The sequence below is a fragment of the Chaetura pelagica genome, unplaced genomic scaffold, assembly GCF_000747805.2.
Source record: "Chaetura pelagica isolate M959 unplaced genomic scaffold, ChaPel_1.0 scaffold213, whole genome shotgun sequence".
NCBI classification, from domain to species: domain Eukaryota; kingdom Metazoa; phylum Chordata; class Aves; order Apodiformes; family Apodidae; genus Chaetura; species Chaetura pelagica.
In genome coordinates, this window is record NW_009952597.1 from 694,978 (window position 1) to 720,051 (window position 25,074).

Consider the following 25,074-nt stretch of genomic DNA (forward strand, 5'->3'; position numbering starts at 1 on the left):
TGGCATCAAATGTACTTTGATATTGTTGTATTTTTCCTTCTTTTCTGTGAATGGACACTTTGAAAGGACAGGAAAGTTTGAGCAAAAGGTCCTTCCTGAATAAAAGAGTGGGAGAGTCATCAGACTAGCAAGTCTTGATGGTGTGGAGAGAAGGATAATAGCAAGAAAGATCTCTTCCCAGGTCCAAAATGATTTCTTTCTAGGCATTAAGAGGTGAATTGGAGAAATTCATAAGGACTGAGACAGAAGAGCTGGAGACTAACAAGGTGTCATTGCCTTCCACAGCTTTTTTAAAATGCTTTTACCAAGGTTGTGAATATAACAGTTGTCTTGGTGATGACCCTGGCTCCCAGCTCTTAATAAAGTAGTACCTTCTTGTCCTTGTGAGAGACATGCAAGAAAGGCAGCAGACATTTCCCAGCTGCAAGGAGCAAAACTCTTCAGTTAGTGCCAAATCTCACATGACTGAATTTCAAATACCAGCAAGTGCAGAATTGCAGAGACCACTTTTCCTGCTGCAGTTGGTAGCCCAGCACTGTGCCATGAACAGGTTTCACAGGAAGGATCAAGAGCTTCTGTAGCAGACCCTCCCCATGGCTCCCAGCAGGGATGTGCAGCTTAGCTCCTCATCCCACTGCATTAAAGGATCAACCAAATCTTCACACAGAAAAACCTGCAGTTCCTCCAGCCCGCCTTATTGAGACATGGAAGTTGCTACCTCAAAGGCCAGGAACTCCAGAGGAGTAGGAGACTTTTCTACAAGGGTGTGTTGAAGAACTGTATTTAAGACCAGCATTCTGGCTGTCAGAATCTCTTTAGCCTTACATGCTGTTTGCATATAGCTAGGAACAGTAATTACATGTGCACATGTTTAGCCTTAATGCCTTCTCTTCTCTCAATTATCTCGTCAGCGAAACCCTTTTAATGGCTTTTATCTAAAGTGCTTCCATGACCTTTCCTACTTGGAATGCTGTGCATTAGCTTGCAATCCCAGGGACTGAGCTCTTAACAGATTTCCATCCACATGAACTTTGTCAGGGAGAAAGTAACAGTTGGTTTTGTCTGACCAATTTGATCTGCAATTCTGAGCTGACTCCCAGCTGGGTTTCTGCTGAGATACTTTAGGGAAGCTTGCAAACGTGATGAAGAGCTTTATAAACTGAATATATAAATACTCTAGAAAAACCTAGTTAATATTGATAGCTTCTGTACCACTGGATAACAGGAAACTTGTAGGAAGAGGATAGACATCTACTACATTAGAAAATCTTCTGTGTGGACGGTCACAGATTCAGTAAGTTACTCACCATGACCTTGGGAAGGTATATCAGTTTTGAAGTGACCAGAAGGTAAATTCTGATTTAGCTTCTGCCAAACCTCTTTTCTTTTTTAAATGCAAAACTGTTCAAATACCCAAGGAAGTCTTTAATATCAGGACATAGAAGGAGAACTTCATAGTGGCACTTTGAAGTAAATTTGAGATTATATTTCCAATATCTGACTGATTAAAAAATATTAAAATGCATTATATCGTGTCCTCTGCAGTATAATTAAGCTTATGCACATCAGATGGACCAAGTTCTTCTCATCTTCTAAATGCATTCATTGAGATACAGGTGTTCATTTTTCAATAAATATGTCTGGGGAGGACTTGTAGTATAAATAATGATTTCCAGCATTCTGAAGGTTTTATGTTTTTATGTTTTATGTTCATAATTTTCACTGTTTATTTTCTTCTAGCAGGTACTTTTTGTGCTATGATGGTTTCTTCTTGTTTCAGGAAATATTGAAAGAAAGTTATTTCCCTTTTTAAAAGCAGTAGCTATTGTATTTGTTTATCTGCATTTCTAAACCTGTAGTAAACCCATCCTCAAGTGTTTGCTGAGCCTTTTTGGGGACTGTAGTGACTCCAAATGGAAACTTGCAGCCTGTTGATGCAGGCTTTTTCCTCTCAAAACATTTGCAATGCTTTGAACTCTATCTAAAAGACTCATCAGATCCTTGGAATAAAAACCACTAGAAATTTGCTATTCATTGTAGAGAATCCAGGGGATCCTCTACTACAAAAAAAATAATGCCTAAGGAAATTAAGCTAGTCTGTGTTTGAGGAAAACTAAAAAAGCAATGGGAGTGTCCTGAAAGAGTGGTTGTCTTGTTAACTCTCAAGTCTGTGCTTCTTATGCTCTGGGAGATCAATCTTTTCCTACTGCTGCCAAAGTTCTACATTTCTTCAGGTGTGGGTTCATGTGGGCTCAGCACATGGGTTGTGTGGAGACTCACAGGAGCCCACAACTGTGCACAATAATTGTGTTACCAGATCAGTTACTTCACATAGAAGTAGAGCTGCAATGTAGCAGCTCAGCAGAAGGAAGAGGAATGAGAGGAGAAGGATGCTCAGCTGCTTTATCCCTCATGACAGAACAAGATTAATCTATCAATGATATCCAGCTGATTTCCTGATAAAAAACTAACTTAAAGGCTTTTCATGCAAGTTTTTTTCTGCAAAAATAAAGCTCTGGCAGTTGCAATATCTGAAAAAAAAAATAATGAGAATTTTTAAGAAAGTAATAATTTTTTGCTTTTAAAAAATCTCACATTAATCATTAATGGTACAAAGTATTGCAACAAAAGCAAGTTGAAATACATCCTGTAGCCCTCATAATAAACCATTTCATCAAAGAACAAGAATAAGAAAAAAATACATTTAGTAGGGGACTGTAGCCAAAGCAGCTTGTTCTGCTGTTGAGTGACTTTATTATATATGACTGTATATATCAGGGTGATTTGGTGAATCTCTTAACTGCAAAAACTTTATGTCTACAGGTCATTAAGATAATAATATAACCTTCCAAAGGCATATAAGGAATTATGACACATGACAGGAAGTAGGGTCCGGATTCTAATGAAAACTTAGAGTAATATCAGATAAATTCTGGTGTTAGAACTCAATAATTATGCATAGTTCATAAATTGTGACAACATGTTTTAAATTAGGGCAAGAAAATTATGAGTAATATGCAGTTACTGAGATTAAAAAAACATACGGAGCTAAATTTTCATGCCATGGTAGAGATCAGGGAGCTGTAGTGAGACAGGGCATGAAAGTGGATGTTCTTGTCATTTCAAACCTGACATCTTTGAGCTCTTCTCCATTTTTCAGTGTTGATATTTCTGTGCTGTGGATGTTTTTGAGAAGTGTACACTGTCCTAGCTCTGGTGGCTACAGTCTCACTATAGTTTGTACCCCAGTTAACCTTTTATGTCTCTTTCAAATAAACAGCTTTTGGTCAAAAAAGGGGCATTTTTACATTTTTTAACTTACTGTCTTGATTTCTTCTCCATACAGAGTCATCTTCCAAAAGTACTTTGAAGCTTTTAAATTTTGTGAGCTGTTTTTGAAAAGTATGGAGCAAATCACCATTTCTCAGTGAGAATTGTGGATACTTTACAGAAGTGTAGGTCATTGGGCTTTGGTAAAAATTTTCCCTTGGAACTGGAAAGAGCAAAGCTTTCCAGACTTCAAAACCACTTGTGGATGGCTCCTCTTTTGTAGAATACAAATGCACGTGGCTGTCAACAGTAATATTTTTTAAATTTTGTTAAACTTATTTTATAAGATGCAAAGGTTATTAGTCTATCTTTTCTACTCAAATAATAGTTTTCTTCTTAAACTCACTATACGCTTGGTAGTTTCAGAAAAATAGACCTGTCTGTTAATATCCTTTCCTCTAAGCACTTTAGAAAGGGTGGCTAAAAACAATAATTGGAAGAAATTGCCTGGAAAGTATTTAAAGAGACTGTATATCCAATGGCAAAATATTCAGGTCTTATTTTTGTTGTTGTTTGAAGGCAGCGTGCCTTTATGTTCCATGCTTTCTTTTGTATTGAGAAGACATCTGCCTAATTAAATACTTGGCATAAAATGTTGATGCAACTTTTAGCAGATTAGAGGATGTATTGGGTCAGAATATATATAATCAATTCAATATACATGAATGAAAATCATATCAAGATAAAACGAGAACATCTCCAATTCCCAAGAAAAATCTTTATTGCATGAGATACTCCTGGTCCTAATTCTTTAAGCAGCAGTAAATAATAAACAGATGCTGTCACCAGATTATAATTCACAATTAGAGTTTTAATTGTGCAGATTCCATGTTTGCTTGTCTGATCTGGGGAATTGTGTGGTATTAAAAGACTCAAGACATTTCTTTCTGAAACTGTTTATTCTCTCTGCAGTCATGGGTAATTGAAAGAGATGTGTTCACCTCTCATTACCTACCTTCTGTCTTAAGTCTTTAAGAGAAACTCCTTTGTGGAATAAAAAGATACAGAAATAATTTCATCCCCTCCCCTTGAAAGAATCTCCAATACAGAATGAAAAATTAACCCAATTACCCTTCTTTTCAAATAATTGCTGGTTGCCATTTCACAAGAAGAGCTCCCTTCTCTCAAGGTTGTTATTACTTTGTGAGTCACGAGTGGCAGGCAGTGGTTTCTGTGCTCATCTTTCTCTTTTGTTCCCTCATCCTTCCTGTGCTCTGATGGATGCTGTTTCCCTCTCTGCTGCCTGGGAGCAGTGCCCACAGCTCCGCCGCAGAACGTGCAAGTTGAAGCCATCAACTCCACAACCATCCAGTTCTTCTGGAACCCTCCACCCCAGCAGTTCATCAACGGTATTAACCAAGGGTACAAGGTAAAGAGAAACAACATTTCTTTAACTTCAAAGACTGTTTTCCTTACCAGTCCTGGTATAAACAATTAGAAGTTGAACATATTCATCTTGTATCTCCAAAGCGACTGATGTGTTCAGGGATATCTTATAAGAAATGAGGAACTGTGCAGTTGTTTCTCCTAACAGAGCATTTGCAAACTTATGTAAGTTCTAAAAAGGGAATATGTCATGGGCTAAAAGTCTTGATACCTTTGTCATTTACCTGGAGAGTTTCCAAAGCCAAAAGGCAGTTCAATGTCAAACAGTTTGGAAAGTCAGCATAGGAGAGATGTCGTTGTGCCACTGCAAATCAACCTTGAGATTGCTATTTACTCTAATGTAAAATTCCCCTTCATTTCATCAGGAACCAAGACATCACGCTAAATAGTTGCCTTATCTTTCTCACTGAGATCAGCTGGGAGATAAAAGGATATAAAAATGTATTAATCATGCTTGATGACACAGAGTTAGCATGGGAAGTCCCTGTTGATGGGACAACTGGCAGTATCTATTACAGAACACAGAGTAGAGAGTGCTTAACAGAGCACTTGTTGGTACTTTGACCAGTGGAGTGTATGCTAAAAAGGTAGCTGGAGTGGTTTATTTCTCTCTCTCAGGAAGGACTGCTTAATAGAAACTCCTTCAACAGTTCAGCAGTAGGGGCATAATAAATGAAGGGTTTAAAAACAATCCCAGAAAGAGCAAAGAGAAATCTTACAGGAATCCCCAAGCAGGAACAGGGGTGGCAGGTGTCTTTTATGAGCAGGGAGGAGGAAGGTTAATTTAGATGTTGTGTGAGGGAATGTTGAGTGAGCTGAGAAGGGTGTGTAGTTCAGAAGTCAAGCTGTGAATTAAGGAATTGTAGGAGGAATTTACAAGTTTTGGAAATCTTGGTCCTTCTGTAAGCATTCTTCAATGTGATTGAGAAACTGAGACAAAGATGTACGGGCATTTTAGTATTTTTCCCCTCTATATATTTCTCATAAAAAGCATTGATGGTTTCAGAATCCTGTTGCTGAAGTGCTATATGCACAGAGATAGGTACTTCTCTCTTTCCCAGTGATAGAATCAACTCTCAAGAAAGGTGACTGACAGGGCTGCAGGAATTAGTCTTGAAAACTCAATACAGAGCTAGTACTTGGCTTCTGTTCAGAATCTGGAGAATAAAAGCAGGTTTTGGGCTCAGTGAACTGCAGTGCACTATAATTTTCTGGTACGAATCCAAGCAGGGTGAGCTCAGATTTGCAGAAGTCATATTTCAAACTTAATTCTTTGTTTCATTCAAACTGACTTTCAGTTTGAAGATCCTGAGTCTGATCACACAGCTACTTCTAATTGGTGTTTCTGTCACTTTAACAATGATTTGAAATCACTAAACTTGTAATTTGTACCTGTCAGTGGTTAGTGAAAACTTTATAAATTATCAACATCTCTCTTTCCTTGGATTTCTTTGATTGCAGTAAATTGCAACAGCTTTTCCCTTCCTGTTTCTCATAGGGATTTTGAATTGCAGTACAAAGACTGTGTGAGAACATTTCTGTCATTTACTCCTATAGCATAGTTTTAGGTATGATTTAGAAATTACTGGAAGGCAAAGCCAGGTCTTTGCTTCTTGTAAGGATTAAGCCCATTTTTCCTATAACTGACAGAATTGTTCAGCTTAATTTTCTGCATGTTTCCTGAAGACTGCAATGAAATGTACTCAAAAAAAGAGAAGTTCAGTCCTCCAAAGTTGTAAATGCCAATTGTAATCCACAAAGATGATTTAGAAAAGAAAATAAATCTTACTGTTCCATCAACCATTTTCCGTTTTTATCTTTTCTTTGAAATTTATTTGCATTTCATGAAGTTGTAAAGGGCACCTTTTCAAGTATGAAATATTCCTAACAAAATTACTCCTTATAGTCTTCTAGCTGTGCTTTCTGACTATCAGAAACTATAGATATGGGCTAAATGTGTCAAATATGGCTCATTAATTTCAGGCATCTATTCATGTTTATGAGTCTGAAATCAATACAAGTAGCATAATTTACACAGTAACTGAGTAAGGCCTGGAATTTTAACATGCTTGTATAAGCCACATGATAAGGATTTTTTGGACAAAATAAAAATTTCATAAGCACTTTAGAGCTTTAGATCCCTAAGCCATTAAGGTGATTTCAAAAAATGATTTCAAATTTCCAAGTCATTTGCCAAAAATGAAATTTTAAGTCCTCATTTAGGTACCTACACAGAAGATACTCCACTCTAAGGAATATTGATCACCCAGATGATTCACTGAGATTAATGAAACCTGGAAGAATTGGGCACATCTGACAAGCAGACTGCTTTAAATGCATGAAAATGTCTTCGGGAGTCTCAATTTTGTGACCCAAGTGCTGAAAATTGTAGTAATCATATTTACAACTATTTTCTGGTCTTTTAGTAGTTTCAGACTCATTTGAATCTTTCACAGTGTGAAGATCCTCAAACCGTCAGTGGGATGGTGGGGAAGGAGGATCCAACCCCATCCCACTAAGCTCCCCGGCCAGTGGGATCTGTAAGGAACTCCAAAATAAGATAAAGCCTTTATCTCAGAGTATCACTGAAAGTACTTTTCTTCCCTCTGCTTCCTTTCAGCAGCAGAGACTGTTCAGGCTGGTTCAGAGCAGCCCAGGGGGGGACAATAGACTCGTGTCACACAAATAAGCATTCCCAACAATGTTGGCATTGTTCAGCACCAGAGACTGGGAATTGCAAATCCTCCACAGTATCAGTGTATCTCCCATCACTAGCGAGTATTCCACACATCCCTCCAGATAAAACAGTGTCAGATCCATCTGTTCAGTGTCAGAGCTGACTTCCACAGCACTGCTTGTTGTTTTACAATCAGACTAAGATGGTTTTGGCAGCCAAACACACTTTGATTCCAAACAGACACAACTTCTAATGAGAGCTCATCCGTGTTTAAATTTTCTAGCTTCTAGCGTGGCCAGTGGATGCTCCAGAGACTGTGACTGTGGTGACCATTGCTCCAGATTTTCATGGTGTTCATAGTGGCTGCATCACCAACCTGAAGAAATACACCACTTACTACACCTCGGTTCTGTGCTTCACCACGCCCGGCGATGGGCCGCGGAGCCCGCCCCAGCCCCTGCGCACCCTCGAGGACAGTGAGTAGGCAGCCCTGGTAGAGAATCTCAGTGCTTGAGATCTGGTTGGTTGGATCCACAAGCCAGAATTTTCAAATCTGGGTGCTTAAAATTGGAGCTCAGGCTTACGATCAGTTTGCAGTCTCTTGTCGTGGAATTGTAGAATGGTTTGTGTTGAAGGGGACCTTAAAGATCATCTAGATCCAACCCTTCTGCATTGTCAGGGACACCTCCCACTAGATCAGGTTGCTCCAAGCCCTGTCCAACCTGCCCTTGAACACTTCCATAAGACCCTTTAGCAACCTGTTCTGGTGTCTCACCACACTCATAGTTACTCCTTATCAAGTTATGTTGTATCAGACCATGACCTCAGCCAGGTGTCCATGTGTGTTTTTCAAGCCTGTGGCAAATGAAAGACTGTTGTTGGTTTTTTTCAAGACGAACTAAACCTGGACAATTTTTTTGCATTGGTCAGAAGCTGAAAGCTTCCCAATCTGGTTCTGTTAACACACAGCACATTGTTTATGTCTGTGAAACCTTATGCTCTTAAATCCATGTTCAGGCATCTGAATAAACATGAATTGATCTTAGGAAATGAGCACTGGATCTCCCTGTGGAGGTTAATGATTAAGTTATGATTGTTTCCTTCTGTTATTCAATGTATTGAAAATGTCTGTATCTTTATTATATAGCAAGTGTTTGTATCAACCAGCAGAATCATAACAATGCAGTCACTTTTATTCTGCAAGACAAGTCAGATTCACAGGATGAAATAAGATGAGCTGGATATTTTAGCATATCAATTTTTTTCTGTACCAGAAGAGGTTTTGGCCTCTGCAGTCCATGGGAGTCTTTGCTCCAGACATATTTGGGAGTAACAAATCTAGTGTGTGCCTGATGCAGGCACATTGCAGTGGCCCTCAGAGATAACTGTGTGTCCACAGTGATCCTGGCTCTGGCAAGTGCTTCAGTGCCTTCCTGCCATGGAGGGTCATGAACACGGCTGCATATTTTAAGATCCAAAGCAGAATTAAAAAATATCTACTATATCCATTAAGGTACCTTTTTTTTTTTTCTTTTAGAAATACTGCTTTGCCTTTATAGGAATCTTTTAGTCAGTGTTCCCGTAAGAAAAATCTGATTATCATTAACATTCACAGGAGTGAGGCTCAAAGTGCTAATCCAATTTTTCACAAAATACTCTTGAAAGGATATGAGGAAAATTAAGTATTTTCCCATAGATTTTTTTTCTTTTGTGGTCTGTCTCTTCCATATTCTAGATCTCTGTCCCAAGAGCAGATTGGAGACTTAAACTAGGATCACAAAGAGAACACTTTAACTACCAGGAATCTATGTGAACCATTTAATAGGGAGACATACATGTTTATCTGGGGTTAAAGAATGGAGAAAAGAGTTTCAGGTTCCTGTGTGTAATGTTATCTTCTTGGCATGTTTTCCTAAGGAAGTGAAAGTTTTGTCAATCATGGTTCCTAAATGTACTCAGTTGTCTGTTGGAGTCATCTTTCTCCATTCAATGATATTTGAACCCTGTGACTAATTTCAGTGAGTGCAGAAGAGTAGAAAACCAAAGATATGAGACTCCTAAGATTTCATGAAAATTATCAGCTGGGAAGAGAAAATAAACTATTAATCACAGAATCACAGAGTTCTTAGAGTTGGAAGGGACCTCTAGAGATCATCTAGTCCAACTCTGCCACTGCACAATGAGCCTTAAAGACTTTGTAGAAAATGGGAAATAGGGGACAGTCAAGGCATTGGGATTAACTCAGGGAAATGTTGGGATCATTTACAAGCTAGAAAATTCCATCATGAGACATAAAATGAGAAAAAGCCAGACTTGTGTTTTATGAAACATTTAAAACATTTCTTGGTGTGTGCATCTGTGTGCTGCAAGAAACATCAGCAGTGCAGATGAGCATGATTTAATCTTTCTTTATTCCTCTTATTATTATTTTTGATCCTTCCAACTCACTTTTCTCTGTTTTCATGGTGACTGAGAAGTTAGGGGCAGTGTGGTATAATGCATCTTGGCAGAAAAGTTGTTGAATTTAAGTTACTTCAGGATTTATGCTGTGGGAAAAAGGATTTGAGAGGACTGTCATTCATGTTCTCAGATCATCATTTTCTGTCTGTATAGAAATGGTAGGTCATCCTTTAGAGAAAAAAAAATAAATGTGTAAACAAATCTGCTGGCTGATGAACCATAGGTCAAAATCTGACATCCAGTCAGAAGCAATGTGTCCTGGCTGGGAGTAACCAGCACCTGGTTTTCATTATGACAATAAAATTGGGCTGCAAGTGCAGGAACTAATTGGAGGTTGGCTCTGTGAATGTGTGGTTTGCATGTCAGCAGCTCCATGGTCCCCAGCAGTGCAGGATTGCTGTGCTCTTCTTGGGTACTCCCCAGCTCACTACCAGATCAGCAGTTCTTTCTGTTAATGCTTTGACTACTAACTATCCCAGAATGGGTTTGGAAATTTTTCTCCCTGGGATTGCAGAATTGCAAATGTGGTTGTTGCTGACCTACTGGCAGGGCTGGGTTGGGTTTTTTTTATTTGTCATAGCTGGAGGGGAATGAGAAACTGGACTAAAGTGAAGAGGAAACAAAATATGAAATTGCAGATGAGAAATTGCCAACTGATGTCAGTGGAGCTGGAGGATACTCGGGCAGGGATCCAGTGACAGAAACACAGTGAATATAAAGTGAACAAAAACTCCTTTTTCCAGGACATCGATTGAAGACAGAACAGCAGTTGGATCAAAAATCAGTCAGGATGTCTTTCTTGAAGATCAAAATTGAGGGAGGATGGCATATTCTTGACAGTCATTCCATTTTATGCTCTTTCATTGCACACTAGGGAGCTGAAATTTTTAAGAGCTCTTGAGCTACATCATAAAAATCCTTTAAAAGTTTCACAGGCTTGTATTCATTTTACAGAAAACAGTTGCCATTATTTTGGACATTTTTACAGTTGTTTTGAGAGACTCTATCCAAGCAGCAGCTCAGTGACTCTGTCCTTGCTTTGACCTTGCGTAGGCAAAAGGCTCTTTCCAGGTGAGGGAGTTGCTGGTGTGGTTGCTGCAGACCAGATAAGGTCAGAGCAGCCCAGATAAGGTGTTGATAAGGCCAAATAAGGTACTCACAGCAGCACAGGTCAACACTGCACACCCTCCTTGAGGGAAAACAGCAAATGCAATCACTTTCAGGATTGCCAGCTTGATTGTTCTAATTAGATTAGATCAAGAAGAGAGTCAGAGAACAGACTTGTGTGCAAGTTGTGTGCAAGGCTCCTGCTGCCACTCTCTTTAGTTCTCTGCACAGTTAGGATGATGACTGGATAAAATAATTTATATGATGATAGCCAGAGTGCTTCTCAATACCTTGTGTTCTCCCCTGTCCCCTGCAGTTCTCACTGATGTTTCCAGCAAGCTTCCCTTGGCCCTGGCTCAGTGTTTTATTTCTTCAGCCCTAACCTTGCCACATGAATCAGATCAAAAGTAAGTGGGGTTCTCCTGTTAACAGATCTCCTTTTCTGATTTCCAGAGCCAGGAGCAGTGGGACACCTGAGCTTCACTGAGATTCTGGACACGTCTCTCAAGGTCAGCTGGCAAGAACCTGTAGAGAAAAATGGCATCATTACAGGTATCAGCTGCTATCTCCTTTCTTTTTAAGTGTGTGTGGGGTGGAATGTATCATTGCAGTGAAAAAATGTTTGTGTAATAATGCATTTAGTGAGAACTGGCTACTGTGAGCCCTGGTTTCCTGGTTCTTCTTTTGGGTAATTGAAATGTCAGTTAGGGCACGGTATAGAAAGTACAGGTCCAATTACTGGCAGCTCATGATTGTGGTCACTGAAAAGGCAGTTTGTATTAGAAATCAGCTCCCTGTGGTCTCTCTGGTGTTGTTAAATATTCTGTGACCTCCACCTGCATTACTGAATTTGTGCGACTTTGTGAGACGTTGTTTGGCCTTTGCACCCAGGGTTGGGGGATCCTGCAGGGACTTTACAGCTGCAAACTCCAGACTGGCATTGCTAAGGTTTGCAATCAAGCCCAAGCCTGAAATCAGTGGTATCTTTCAGCTGTGATCAAGTGGTCTGGCTGTGGACTGCGTGACAGAATTTGCATGTCATTACTTAATTTTCTATAAACCATCACAAGGGTTCAGAGATCTCTTGTTTCCCTTTGATGAGCTTGCCATTTGACAAGCTATTTATCTATTTACTGTATACTCATGTAGATACAACATCAGCAACTTCATTATTTTTCATAAAGGAAGCTATAAATGGTTGAGAAAAACTCTAGTTCTTATCAACAGAGGCAATATTATTTTCAGATGGGAAACTATCACAGCTGTACAGGATGGGTATATCATTTAACAAAGGATTTCAATTTGAAGTGCAAGAAAACTCCTCAATTTTAAAATGCTGCAGATAAAAAAACCTAGTTGAGAAGGGAGAAGATCATTTCACATGGATCAAAATATTTTGGTCTGGGGACGTTGACAGTGAAATTTTTAATTTTTCTTTTTCAAATTGTATTAAAAATTGTAAAAAAGAAATACATTTTAGGATTTTAAGAGAAAAAAATGACACAAGACTTTCTGACACCTGAGCATTGAAATGTTGTCCCATTTTCTGAAGCTTTTTAATTTTGACAGGTCTAATTATTTTGATGGGCCTTGCTTTTGTCACTGTTTTCTCTGTGTGTCTGTAACATGCACCACTGCACATGTGGCTTCTATGCTGTTTCTAGTACATGTGGAGTCCTCATGCAGATCATCTTCAGCCTTTCCACCCAAGTAACCTTCCTGAAACATGCTTTGATTTAAGTGGTTCAAGAACAGAAACTAATGACTTCTGAAAACAGAGGGGTATTGATCCAGTGAGGATGGCCAAAGCCTTCAAGCCTGAGTGCTTAAATTTAGGAACCTAAATCCATATCTTGGTATCTAAGTCAGATGATGTAATACTCATTAAGCATGAATTAGCAGCACTGGGCTTTGTGTTGCACAGCTGCTTTTACTGGGAACAAGTTGGGTCCTCCCAGAATAAGTTGAATCCTGGTGGAACACAATGATGGACCATGTCATGTTTGGGGCAAATCGCTTCAGAAGGAATTCACTCAAGAAGCTCTACTGTTCATGAGGGAACAGCAGTGTAAAAATGCTCAGCAAAGTTTATAAGGAAAAAAAGATGTTCTTAATGATGCAAATTGCATTTGGGCTAGAGCAGCAAAATTGTTCATGCTCTGAGTACCTCAAAGGTTTATAGAGGGCTCCTCAGAGATCTGAGTGCTTAGGGAGGCAATTATTCATCATTTCTATTCACTGATATCTTTACTGGACCTTCTTGTTCTGTGCATCAGAGCTGAGAGGAGGCAAGCAGGGAGGGTGGTGCCAGCAGCCAGTCTGCTCTGGGAAATTGCCCATTACTCTTGCTGTAAATCTCAGTATCTTCCTCGTTCTCTCAGTAAACATTGATTTATGAGCACCTGGATGTAGACGGACAGTTTGTGATTGGGTGTACTGCTCTCTTGTAGAGAATTTACTCCAGATCAACAGAAAATGATTTCTGAAACTCCTCTGCTCCTTAGTTCCCTTTAGGCAGCGTTTTGTGGAGATGCTGCTGTGCCCAAGCACACGGGCAGCTCTGGGGCACCTTTTCTGTTGTCCCACTGAAGGCAGAGGAAACCCTGTCAGCCCAGGCAGGCTGGGCCCCCCGTGCACACTCCTGGCAGCCATCACGTCTGCAAAACAGAAAGTGCCTTTTTACCAACCACATGGCCTAAAGTTCTGCCCATCTGTCAGTCATTTTGGCTTAAGTGCTACCTGGGGGTACAGGAAATGTTGTTCTTATCCTTCAGTGTTGGGGTTTTTTTCATCTGTTTTTGCTATGCATGATTACATTTGGTTTTCTGGCTGCTCAGTTTGTACATATGTGTCTCCTACTTGCCTTTTTTTTTTTTTTTTTTTTTTGTATGACTGGAATTTAACTATATTTTTGGGACTGAAATATCCAGCAGTAAATGCTGCCTTTTTTTGCCTTGGCTTGAATTTGCATGTGTACTTTTTTTTTTCTTCAGGATATAAATACATAGAGACTAAGTGCCTAATGGCCAAGAAAGCTCACGAGGGAGAAAACATAAAATATTCAAAGAATAATCACCAATGTTTGATGTAGATCCAAAGCTTATCGAGATGGGAGAGAAGATACCTCAATCACTTAAATTGCTGTGGTGCATGGTGGATGAAACTTTCTATTGTTTGCAAGTACCAAATGGATAGAGGGAGCATTAAAAGTCCTCTGTTTAGCTTATTTATTGCTTCAAGTGACCCATTTTGTTCTGAGGTGCTGCTCCTTGATTCCCTCTGCCAGCCCATGTGTAGGGTTCAGAGCAGGTACAGCAGGGTCTGCCAAGGCTCCTGGGCAGACTCATGAGCCACAGCACAGCCCCTGCCCAGCCTCTGCTCCACCCATGGCTGCACAGGGATGTGCTGCTGGCTGGGGACACAGCTGCCAGTTTGGTGTCCTCTGTTGGGAAGTGGGGAGAGGCACAAATGCACCTTCCTCCAGTTCTTTCTCCATCTTCTACCTTGCCCTGTCCAGAGCAAATGTAGCACCCATGGCTTTTGGAAGAAAGGGATATTTGTGATAATTGTTCTATTTGCAACTCCTTCATGCCTCTTCCCTGAGCATCAACTGAGTGGGCAGTCACCCCCCACCTTTATGTTTGGCCTTTGTTGATAAAGGCAGTAGAGTTCCTACATTTTAGGAAAATCTTCACAGAGGTGATAATCTTGTCTGTACTACATAACCTCTGATCTCTGGCAAATGATTCTCAAGCCTTTGCAGAGAACACCACTGTGTCTCTGAGATACTGGTAAATTACTGAATAAAACATCCCATCTGTTAAATGGGAATAAATTCTGTTAAAATGAGTCCTAGATGAGCAGCTTCTTCCCTTTCCCCTAGGTAGTACATGGTCAGACAGGCTCTTGTGGTGTAGCTGGAATTGTTGGATCTCCTCTCTTTATCACTGTCCCCTCACCTGAAACATAATTAGTGACTGTGTGAGGACTCTGAGCCCATTTCCATGCAAAAAAATAACTAAACATGAATCTCTGTCAGTGATGGCAGCGAGCACTGGAGGAGGGATAACATCTCACACCTCTCAGACTCTCACAGAATTATTTTGTCTCACCATGCTTTTAATTCATGAGATTATATTTCCCTGTTGATTACCACCATACGGTATTTTGTTACATCAACTTGTATATGTTAATCAGCTCATCATATTAAAAAAATATAGTAAAAAAACTCTCAAGTCCCTCAGCTGGTCTGAATTCCTCATCTGAGCTGATGGGAATGGGAGCCCAGGGAGTTTCTCTAGCCAGCTTGCTTCATGCATGGTTCACTCAGTGGGGTTCCTTTCTGGTAGTCCTTTTCACTCACTTCCATTTCACAGGCATTCAAGAGCTACATGTATTTCCCCCCTCCCCGAGTCAAATCACAAAGCAAGCTGCAATCAAGCAAACTTTTCAGGCACGTTCTCTGGAGACTGGCACTGTAAGGTTTAAATGGGTTCAAACGAGAACAGAGTGGGACTGGGCAGGAGGAGAACAGGCAGATTTGGAGGAAAAATTGAGCAAATCAGACAGTAGAAAGTTTCAAAAGTTCATGGAAGGCAAATGGTTATAAAAGTGATAAAAAGGAAAGCCTGGTTATGATAGAGGAATAATATGGAGGTCAGAGTGAGTGCAGTTTTGGACAATACATTGGCTGCACCATGGTTTTGAAAGAAAGGATAATGATTTACCCTGCTAAAGGATTTGTGCAAGGAACAAGCAGTGGGGAGTAGAGGTTTTTCAGTTCCTAGAAGATTCCTACAATGTTCCTGCATGATTGTTATTGTCAGATTTATAAGTATTTCTAGATAGACAGCAGTGAAGGTTACTTCAGCCTGGGAAGGGAGGAGCCCCACTAGGTGCATACAGACTTTTTAATTCTATATTCTAGCTGGTGAAAAGATGTTGTATTTCCCAGTGTTTCTTCTTATTTGCTTCATAGGGCTCACAAAATGAAATCCACCCTTCTGTGAGATTATCCCCAGGTTTGCTAGCCATTTCAGGGCAAGCACTGTGGAGCTGTAGAAAAGAGACAGACTGTTGAGACACCATGTCCTCCCCCATCTCTAATCTGATGGGCAGATGATCCCCCATGGGGAACCTACATCAATTGCTTGTTGAAAATAACCATGTTAGAAAAATACTGGGATATTTTAGCCAGTGTTTACTTCAACTTTCCTTTTTATTTTCTGCTTATAAATCTGATATAAGTCATACCACCACTGGCCACAAGGAAACCTTGCAGAAGCAGGAATTTTCCAGTCTCTGGGTCACTGCTTCGATGTGCATTAGAAGAAAAAAATTGACCCCGCTACTGCTCCAGCCCCCTGACTGCTGTGTAATGTTCTTTTCAGGCTACCAGATCTCCTGGGAGGTGTATGGCAGGAATGAATCTCGTCTTGCCCGCACACTGCCCAACACCACCCTGGAGTACAAGATCACGGGGCTGTCGTCTCTCACCACCTACACCATCGAGGTGGCAGCCGTGACGGCCAAAGGGAGCGGGTGGGTCACGTCCTCCACCATCTCTTCTGGCGTGCCCCCAGGTTGGTAAAACTGCATGAAACAAGTCAAAACGTGCTAATGATTCATGTTTCAGCCTTCCAAAGATCACAGATTACTTCGGTTCAGTATTTTATTTATAAAGCACTGGAATTATTTGCTACGCAATTCAGATTTCATTTTTAAAGCGGATTAAAACGTGGGCATGAAGACACAATTTGAAACCACCAGAAAGCCAAAGCTGCTGAACACATACAAAAAAAAGGTTGATGGCAGAAGGAATGGATAAAGTAATAAACTGGTTCCAATGCAGAATCTCTTTGGATAAAGTAATAAACTGGTTCCAATGCAGAATCTTTTTGGATAAAGTAATAAACTGGTTCCGATGCAGAATCTCTTGACATTTACAAAGTAACATAAGAATAAAACCTGTGTCAATTCAAAAAGTGTTTCTTTGAGGAAAAAATAGAGTTTGGATGATGTTATAAGGGAAAGATTTTTCCCTCTATAGTTAGTATAGCTCATGTTACCTATGAGAGGACACTTGTATAATGAACTAAAATCTTATTTACAAGATTTGGGATATGTGGCTTGAGAAAGGTTTGGGAGGAGACAATCCTGTACTGCATTGTCTGAGTTACCATTTAGGCACCTGTAAATTCAGCCCTTTTTGATATATATATATATTTTTTTAATTCTGCACTCACACTCATCCAGTATAGAAAGCAGACTAAAAAGCCAGTTCTTACCTCAGAGTGTCAGTGAATTTTTTAGGTTAGACAGGTAGAATTTTCCAAAGTGGAGCAGTTAGTGTATATCACTGATGGTAACCCAGTTTTTTTCCCTTTTCCAGTACTTTTGAACATTTCTGTATGTCTTGAAGGTTGGTTGCTTTTCTTTTCCCTAATCACAGGTAATTGTGACAAGCTGCAGACTAGATCAATGCCATGCTCCCTGTTGTTAGCCAAATAACAGCATTATCCTACTTGGTCAGGGTTTAGTTCATTGATCATACTTCCCACAAACGTGAAGGAAGAAGCAAGAAATATGGTGTATTTGTGCATATTTGAAATTTATGCCCAAAAGCTGCCCATTTTTTGCTTGTTGCATTTGTACGTATTACAACATTATGAATGATTACTGATTATAACAATTTCCATTACTTAGGAATGCAGGTACCTATGGGAATTTATTCTAAAAAAAATCTATTTTTAATCTCTTTCCTGGGCTTGATTTTGTTGATAATTCAGATAATATTAAAAATGTAAATGCCACCATGAGCTTGAGGCAAAGAACTGGTTGGGGCTGCAGCATTTTCCTTGTAGAAGGTCACCCTATTTATTTCCAACAGACATTTTTTAAAAAATCCATCTGCTTTACTTAGGCATTAGGAACACCCTTTCAAACCCATCTATTATAGGTCAGTGGAAGAATCACAAAAGCTTCTCCATGTGCTCCCCCCAGATTTGAGCCTTTTTCTCTTGCTAGTAAATTGAAGCTGTATGCACTGTAAGATGCAAAAAATATTGTCATTTAATTCTGGAGAAGAAGTAGTACAGTGCAATTGGATGACTTGACAAGCAGATCTGGAGCTGGGAAGCACCTTCCCCCCTGAGCCACCACGCTTTGTCTGGTGTGCAACTTTTCTAATGTAGTAGCTGTAGATGAGCTCTTTCTTTTCTCTTTTGATTTGTAAAAATGCAGTGTATTCTCAGAGCAGCAGAAATAGTAACATTGCATGGAATCCTCTGCCAAAAGGGAAAAAGAAAAAGCATGGCTCTTTGTTCTCTTATAATTGTTACCAAGGTGTTTTACATGCTGAAACGTTGGATATCAGCCTGTGTGCCTGGACCCTAGATGCAGAGCATTTCCACCACTCATTTGCTTTTCTGTTTCTTCAGAACTTCCAGGTGCTCCATCCAACCTGGTGATCTCCAACATCAGCCCTCGCTCTGCCACCCTTCAGTTCCGGCCAGGGTATGATGGCAAAACCTCCATCTGCAAGTGGATAGTGGAAGGCCAGGTATGTGCCTGACAAGAAGCTCCTAAGGAACTCTCTAAGGGGTTAAAAAGGGTCTAAATGGTGAACGTCTCTTTGGATTACAGTTTTTGTTTAACTTTGGGTCAAAACTTTTCTGTAAGTGGCCTGGTGGTGTTCAGGGGGTCCTGGAAAGGCTGGGATGCAAAGGAGCTGGAGAGGCTTAGCTGAGGAATGTCTGTGCTGTGGCCAGTGAGGAAAAGGTCACGTGAATCCCGTAACTTCTGCTCACAGGAACAAAAAGAAAAATACTATATAATATACATACCAGTGAGAATGTTTATCCTTTAAATAATTCACTTGGATTGTTGTAAAGCAGCTTTGTACATGTTTGGAAGAACACCAGATGAGCAGATGCATTGAAAGCAACACAGAACAGAGCTTAAGTCCAGCCATTTATTTTAAAAAGGGCTTAAAACCTGTGTCTAGATTCTTTCAGGTGTGTTTTCCAACCAAAAGTGAATCTGGAAGTATTATCTCATGGAGTCAGAAATATAGGAAGAATTGCACTGAACACTAAAGATACCATTACTCGTGGGACTGAGTGTATTTGTTCTATCTTGTAATGGAATATACTGTGGTTTTCTTTCCAGGCCTCTGGATGTGAGTAGGATGAATTCTCTTCTTCATTAGCTTTAAACAATATCCCTCTTTCTGCTGTCATTATGCCTTGGAGGAGTTATATATTCCTCATTTGTTCTGCTGACAGATGAGCTTTGCTTCTTCCTTTCCACCCACAGATCTTTATAAATAATATAATCTGTTTTTAAGACCAAATGTTGGACTTCTTAAATCTCCATCACTTAGACATGTTGATACAACCACTTCACTTGGTGATGAGATTGTTGTGAACAAGTTGATACATTTTATACTGTTTCCATACACATTATTGCATATTACAGAATTAAACACTGAAATCCTATAGTATGGTGGCTTGGCACATTCTGAGAAGTCGTTTTTGTGCTGGAGGACCACATTGATATTGCTGGGAATTTGTTAATTCTGTGAGATGCTGAATGCCACTGAAGTGAAATAAATCTGAATACTTTAAAACTGCATTGATAATTACCATGAAGTTCATCTGCATCCTTGAGAGCCCTGGGTACAAATAGTGGTTGAAGGAGTCCTGGTGAGCAGGGAAGGAAGGGAGGATCTCTCTTGTTCACAAACCCCCATCAACATCCATCTTGCTTGAAAAAGCAAGAGGTTAGTGGTTCTGATAAATCCTGGATTCAGGAATATTTGATCCATCTGGGGAAGGAACACAGCCAAAGCCCCTGCAGAGTCTGGGCAGTTCTTTTCACCACAGCTACTCTGCAAACTTCTTATGCATCACACCTCACTCTTTAGCTTTGGCACAACAACAAACGTTGGTCTAAGTGGATTTAATTTTTTCAGGTATGCAGAGAAATTGATGACCCCTTAAGGATAGAATAAATCTTGTTTCCAGGGTGACAGCTGCATTTAAGCTTTTCTTCACAGCCCCTTTCTGCCAGCACTCCCATCAAACTCTCTCTTTTTAAGTGCAATTGCATAGCACCTATAGCCCATCTAAACCAGAGCTGTCATTGTCCTTCTCATCCCCATCACTCTTACCAAGGCTTTCTTACTCCTGACATGGTCTTACCCAGGGCTGCTATGAGACTTGATCCAGCCAAGAGCAAATGAGTTTCAGACAGATCAACCCTCTGTACAGGCTGTGTGACCAGGAGAGCACCATTGCAAGGGGAGGGGATGAGAACATAGGAATGGGAGCAGAGATGAAGGCAAGAATGCCTCCTGACTTGGATCTACTATGCCATGGACCTGCCCTCAGGACTTCACAGATCATTTCCAGCCTACCTCTCAAAGACACAAACCAGCTGTCAGTGACACCCTGCTGTCCACTGATGCCTTCATGTAGTGTGTTCTAAGCAGGGACCTGTCTGTGCTGGGATGCAACCTACTGCTGCAACATCTGTATTTTAGCACAGACAACCACAATTGCTCCTCAGAACTCTGTTAGATTAAAGGGCACTGGTTATACCCAACCTACAACAGTATTTTCAAAGCAGAAATATAGGGGAGGATTTTTTCCTTCTGGATCTTTCATTCACTGGCCAACATACAGGTTTTTATAACCCTGCTAAGTGTTAAATTAACATTAAATTAAAAGCCACTTAAGGTGTATTTTTACATACTGTGATTTTAAAACAGGTGTTCTTGCAGAGTACTAGGATCACATTTCACTATAAAACACTTATCTGTATGTTCTAGTGTACTTTGCCATTAATCAGGTAAATTAGAGAGCAAAAACTCTGTCCAAGTAGGTGCAGGAGCTACAGCTCCATTCACAATTTTTTTGAATGTTGGCCTTTCTGAAAGTTTGCAGCAAGGTGCAGAGTAGCTGAAAACAGCTAATAGCTTGGGGAAAAAAATAGGTTGCCACTTACTAAGACCTTATACAGGATGATCTCTCCTGAGATGAGAACTAGGTCAGTGTCCCACACAGGCTTGTTCCCTCTGGGCTGTCTTTCTGCTGCCAGTGGGTTCATGACAAAGCATGACCAACACATACATGGCACTGTTGTGCACTTCATCTATGTCCCCTTCTGTTTGTATAGCTTGGCATTAGATATCCCTTATATATTGTGTTTTCTCTTCCATCTATACTGGGAAGATACTGTTTACTCTGAAAGTTTGAGTCCTTACAGATAGACTATTTTATATTCACACACACAATCCAGCTGCCACCAACATGTTTTTCTTCTGGATTCCTTGATGTGGCACAAAGCTTCCTTAATAAGGGCAGGCCTAGAAAACGTTCCAAGTGTTCCATTTTGGCTAAGTGCCATTTTTGAAGCCTGATACTTCATGAACAATTTGGATGAAAACCACAGCTGGGAATTCCAGCTGACGTGAAATTTTGTGCATCTGGCCCTGGCTTCTGCTTTCTGTGCCAAGGTGTAAACTCACAGGAGCCACTGTGGAACTAATTCTCAATTATGTCGATGAACCTGAGAGGAGAATCAGGTCTTGAAGATTTTAGGGTGGGTAGATACTGAAATATCAAGCATTGAAAATCCCATTTCTGTGTTTCATGTGAAGCTGCTTTCTCTTCTGAGGGGATTTCTAAGGAGTCACGCGGCTGTTTCTTTTCTAGCTAAACTCAGAGCACGAGAGGAAACTAGATTTCCAAGCAGAGAACTACACAAAAGTAGCAATGCCATTAAAAATGTATTTCTAAGATATTTGTTTTCAACTACGTACAGTATAATATAAAAAGAGTGTCTAATGTAATGTAAGGATTCTGCTGACACTTGTTCAGAGACACCAGCAGTAGCTGTCTTGTGGCACTGGCACACACAATTAATATGTTTATCTCCAAAGAATTCCAGTAACTCCTTCCAGTCATCCTGTACTCTCAGATGCAGTTAGAGTGTAAATATTCTTTTCAATAGATATTTTAGAGTGTAGATATTTTTTTCTTGCCATTTGGAACCAAGACTGGCACTGAATCCCTGCTGTTTTTCACATGGTTCGTGTTTGCACTCTCTATGTGCTGCAATCCAGTTTCAGCTTATCTTTCCCAGGGTTTTGTCAGCAGAAGCACATACGTGACATGGTGACATAATCATGACTGTCCCTTAGGTGCTCAGTCCCCAGCATCAAGCTTTCCAGTGGCTGATTAGAGAAGCTGGGATAAATTCTGTTGAGTTTGGTGTGTTTTTCTGGTGATTGATGTTATTGTGCAGCCAGCAGAAGAGCTCTGGAATGGCTGAAGGCCACTTATGAAGAGGTGTTGTGAGTCATGGAGCCATGAGTATATGGGCTAATAGAACTTTTGTTTGAATCTTTTCTGTTGTTTTAAGAGAGTTTTTGTAGGAATATCGTGGTGAGAGGGAAGAGTTTCAAAGCAGTAAAACCTTAAAAGTGTTGTCACTGCATTCACTTGTAAAGCTGTGAGTTGGGAAAGATGTAACTATAACCATGAATTTCTCTGGGAAATGTGTTGTTACTTTAACAGTGAATTTATCTGGTTTTGTGGGTTAAGTCAATGAATGACCTGGATAGGATTCAGCCCTTGGAAGAGGTGATTCTCTTGGTGTTGTTTTTCCTTTGGAGCTGGTAAATAAAGCGTCTGCAACTCTGACAATTTTATACCTTTGCCAATCTTTAAATCAAAAAATGGCTGAATCGATTTCAGGTTTTTGTAAGAAAAAGAATTGCACCCAGGCTGACATCCTGTGAACTGGATTTCTCCCAAAGCGATTTCAAATGTGTGAGTTATGGACCTCTATAATGAAAACTCTGACATATCTTGAACTATAGTAGAACACAGGGTAGCTTTGTAATGTACAGAAATATTGTGTTTTCCTTTCCTGCAGTTAGTCCTTTGTAACTGCTCAGCATTTTTTAATCATTACTGTCTTATGCAAAATATTGCAGCAAGTTATTTTTTCATTCCAAATTTTAATTATTTTTTGTTCCTTTTAAGTTAAAATTCTGCAGCTTTGCTCATATAGTGTATTCCATCAGAAAATGTTAACTCACTTTATAAAATAGGTAGTATTTTCCTTTTTAGAAGTGGAGAAACTAATGCACAGAGAAGCAAAGGTTCTGAAATCTCTTCTAATATTGTTTTATACTGTCTGATTTCTCTAATAATAAATTAATAGGCCCTTTTATTTAATTTAATGCCTTGGGAACAGCTGAGAGATGGGAATGAATGTGTGTGAATTTGTGATGCCTGATTGTTACTGAGAATGATATGAAGTGTCTTGGTGGACATAGGTGTTTTTATTGTGGCAGTCCTGGGGCTTGTGGCCCTATTGTACAGAGACCTGTTAAGATGCAGAGTGCATTTCTTGAAGGAGTTTTTATGCCAACAGGAACAGAAAAGCAGTTGATGTTCTCATCTGCTTCCTAAAACAACGCACACATGAATGTGTGAGCATCTGTCAACACACATTACCCTTTTCTGAAGGCTGCATACACTGTTATTCATAAAACAACTACAAGCAAGCAGCCTCTAAATTAATTTCATTTTATGCAGAGCAGCTCATAGTGGAGTCTCTTGCCCCTCAAATTACTCTTTTATCCTTACCACTGCCCATAGTTCTTCTTGCTTCGTGGGAATCCCTTTGTACTCTGGTTCTTGAAACTGACACGTTTCCTCTGATCTGACATCAGAGTGTTCCAGCAAAAATAATTTCCTTCAAGAGCTTGAAACCATGGAATCTACTATAGATCTTGCAGAAGTTAAAAATATAGAAGTCCATCACTGAAGGTTGTCTTCCAAGACTTGTTTCTGAGGTTATTACTAGATAAATGAAGCCTGTTTTGAGTAACATTGACCTAGAATTGCTTGGTCACACCAGTCAGATCTCACAAAGAAGTCCTCAGGCTGTTCACCAAGCTACCCTGCTGCTGTTCACCCTTCAAACACCTTACTGTGGAAATACACAGGCAGTGCTCTCTTAAAATGTACTGCTGATTTCAGTAAAAGATTTAACCCTTTGAGTTAGTTCCCCAAAGTTTGTTTTTGAGGGGCTTGTCATAGCCCTGGAAACAGAGAAGCTTTTGCTTCTTCTTAATCAGTAAAAGGTCCTTAAAATACCCCCCTTTGCATCCAGCTGGGAAATGTCTAGCAGCAAAACGGGTGAGGGATTTTTGGACACCTCTCAAGGTTCAGTGAATGTCCATTGTTGACAGCCCTGTGGGCCTCTGGCTCTGAGCCATGTGGTCCTTGATGTGTATTAATGACCTGCCTGCTGCTGTAAAACCATTGAACTCTGGGGCTGGTTTTGGGGGTTTTTTTTTGTTATGCAAGAAGATGAGAAAGATATTTTTTAAGCTCTTACTTGTCTTAGATACAAAAAGATGACTAACTCACTACTGGAGAATATTTTCAGCCTCCAATGCACTGTGGATTGTTGCTACACAATTCCTGCAGCACTTTGAGGTGATGCTGTTAAGAGCAAGGAGTTTTGCAAAAATAGCCATTTCTTCTAGATTTTCTACAGTTTAAATGAAAAACCCTTTTAGTTAAAAAATGTTCTTTTTTTTCTTGATTTAAATCAACCCTCTTCTTTCTTTGTCCATGTAGCTTTTTATTTTATTTTATTTTATTTTTAATTCCCTTTATCATACCTTTGATCTCCAGGTTCAGTTTAGGGCTGTTCTGTCTCACCATACAGGCCTGTCTCTACTGACTTCCTTTAAGCTTCTGCATTCATGGACTTTACTAAAATTTATGGAGCTCAGTCAGGACTGGGAATTTTTAAAGGCCCATCATCTGCACAGACATCTATTTTATGGGTTGTTTGGTATGTGGCCATGTCCTTGATAACCATCAAGACTTTTGCAACCACATCTCTCCATTGCTGCTAGGACAGAGGCTTCTTTTCACAGTGCAATGCAGAACTTATTTCTTTGGCCTAATTTTCCTTGTATCATTTCTTTATGCACAAACATAAATATGCAGCACATCAAGTCCTGGATGAGGGAAGAACTAAAACATCTATAAATAAATCAGGCTGCTTCTCCTGAAGGAGGG

General features: G+C 39.9%; 1 protein-coding gene across 1 annotated transcript in view; it reads left to right on the forward strand.

Annotated features, from left to right (window-relative positions):
* Nucleotides 1-25,074, forward strand: part of SDK1 (sidekick cell adhesion molecule 1) — a 386,227-nt gene that overhangs the window by 279,106 nt on the left and 82,047 nt on the right. The window contains exons 18-22 of the mRNA XM_009993680.1: nt 4,584-4,699; nt 7,677-7,869; nt 11,414-11,512; nt 16,351-16,542; nt 18,400-18,521. Of these exons, the coding sequence (XP_009991982.1) occupies nt 4,584-4,699; nt 7,677-7,869; nt 11,414-11,512; nt 16,351-16,542; nt 18,400-18,521 (722 nt within the window). The remainder of the gene's footprint in view (nt 1-4,583; nt 4,700-7,676; nt 7,870-11,413; nt 11,513-16,350; nt 16,543-18,399; nt 18,522-25,074) is intronic.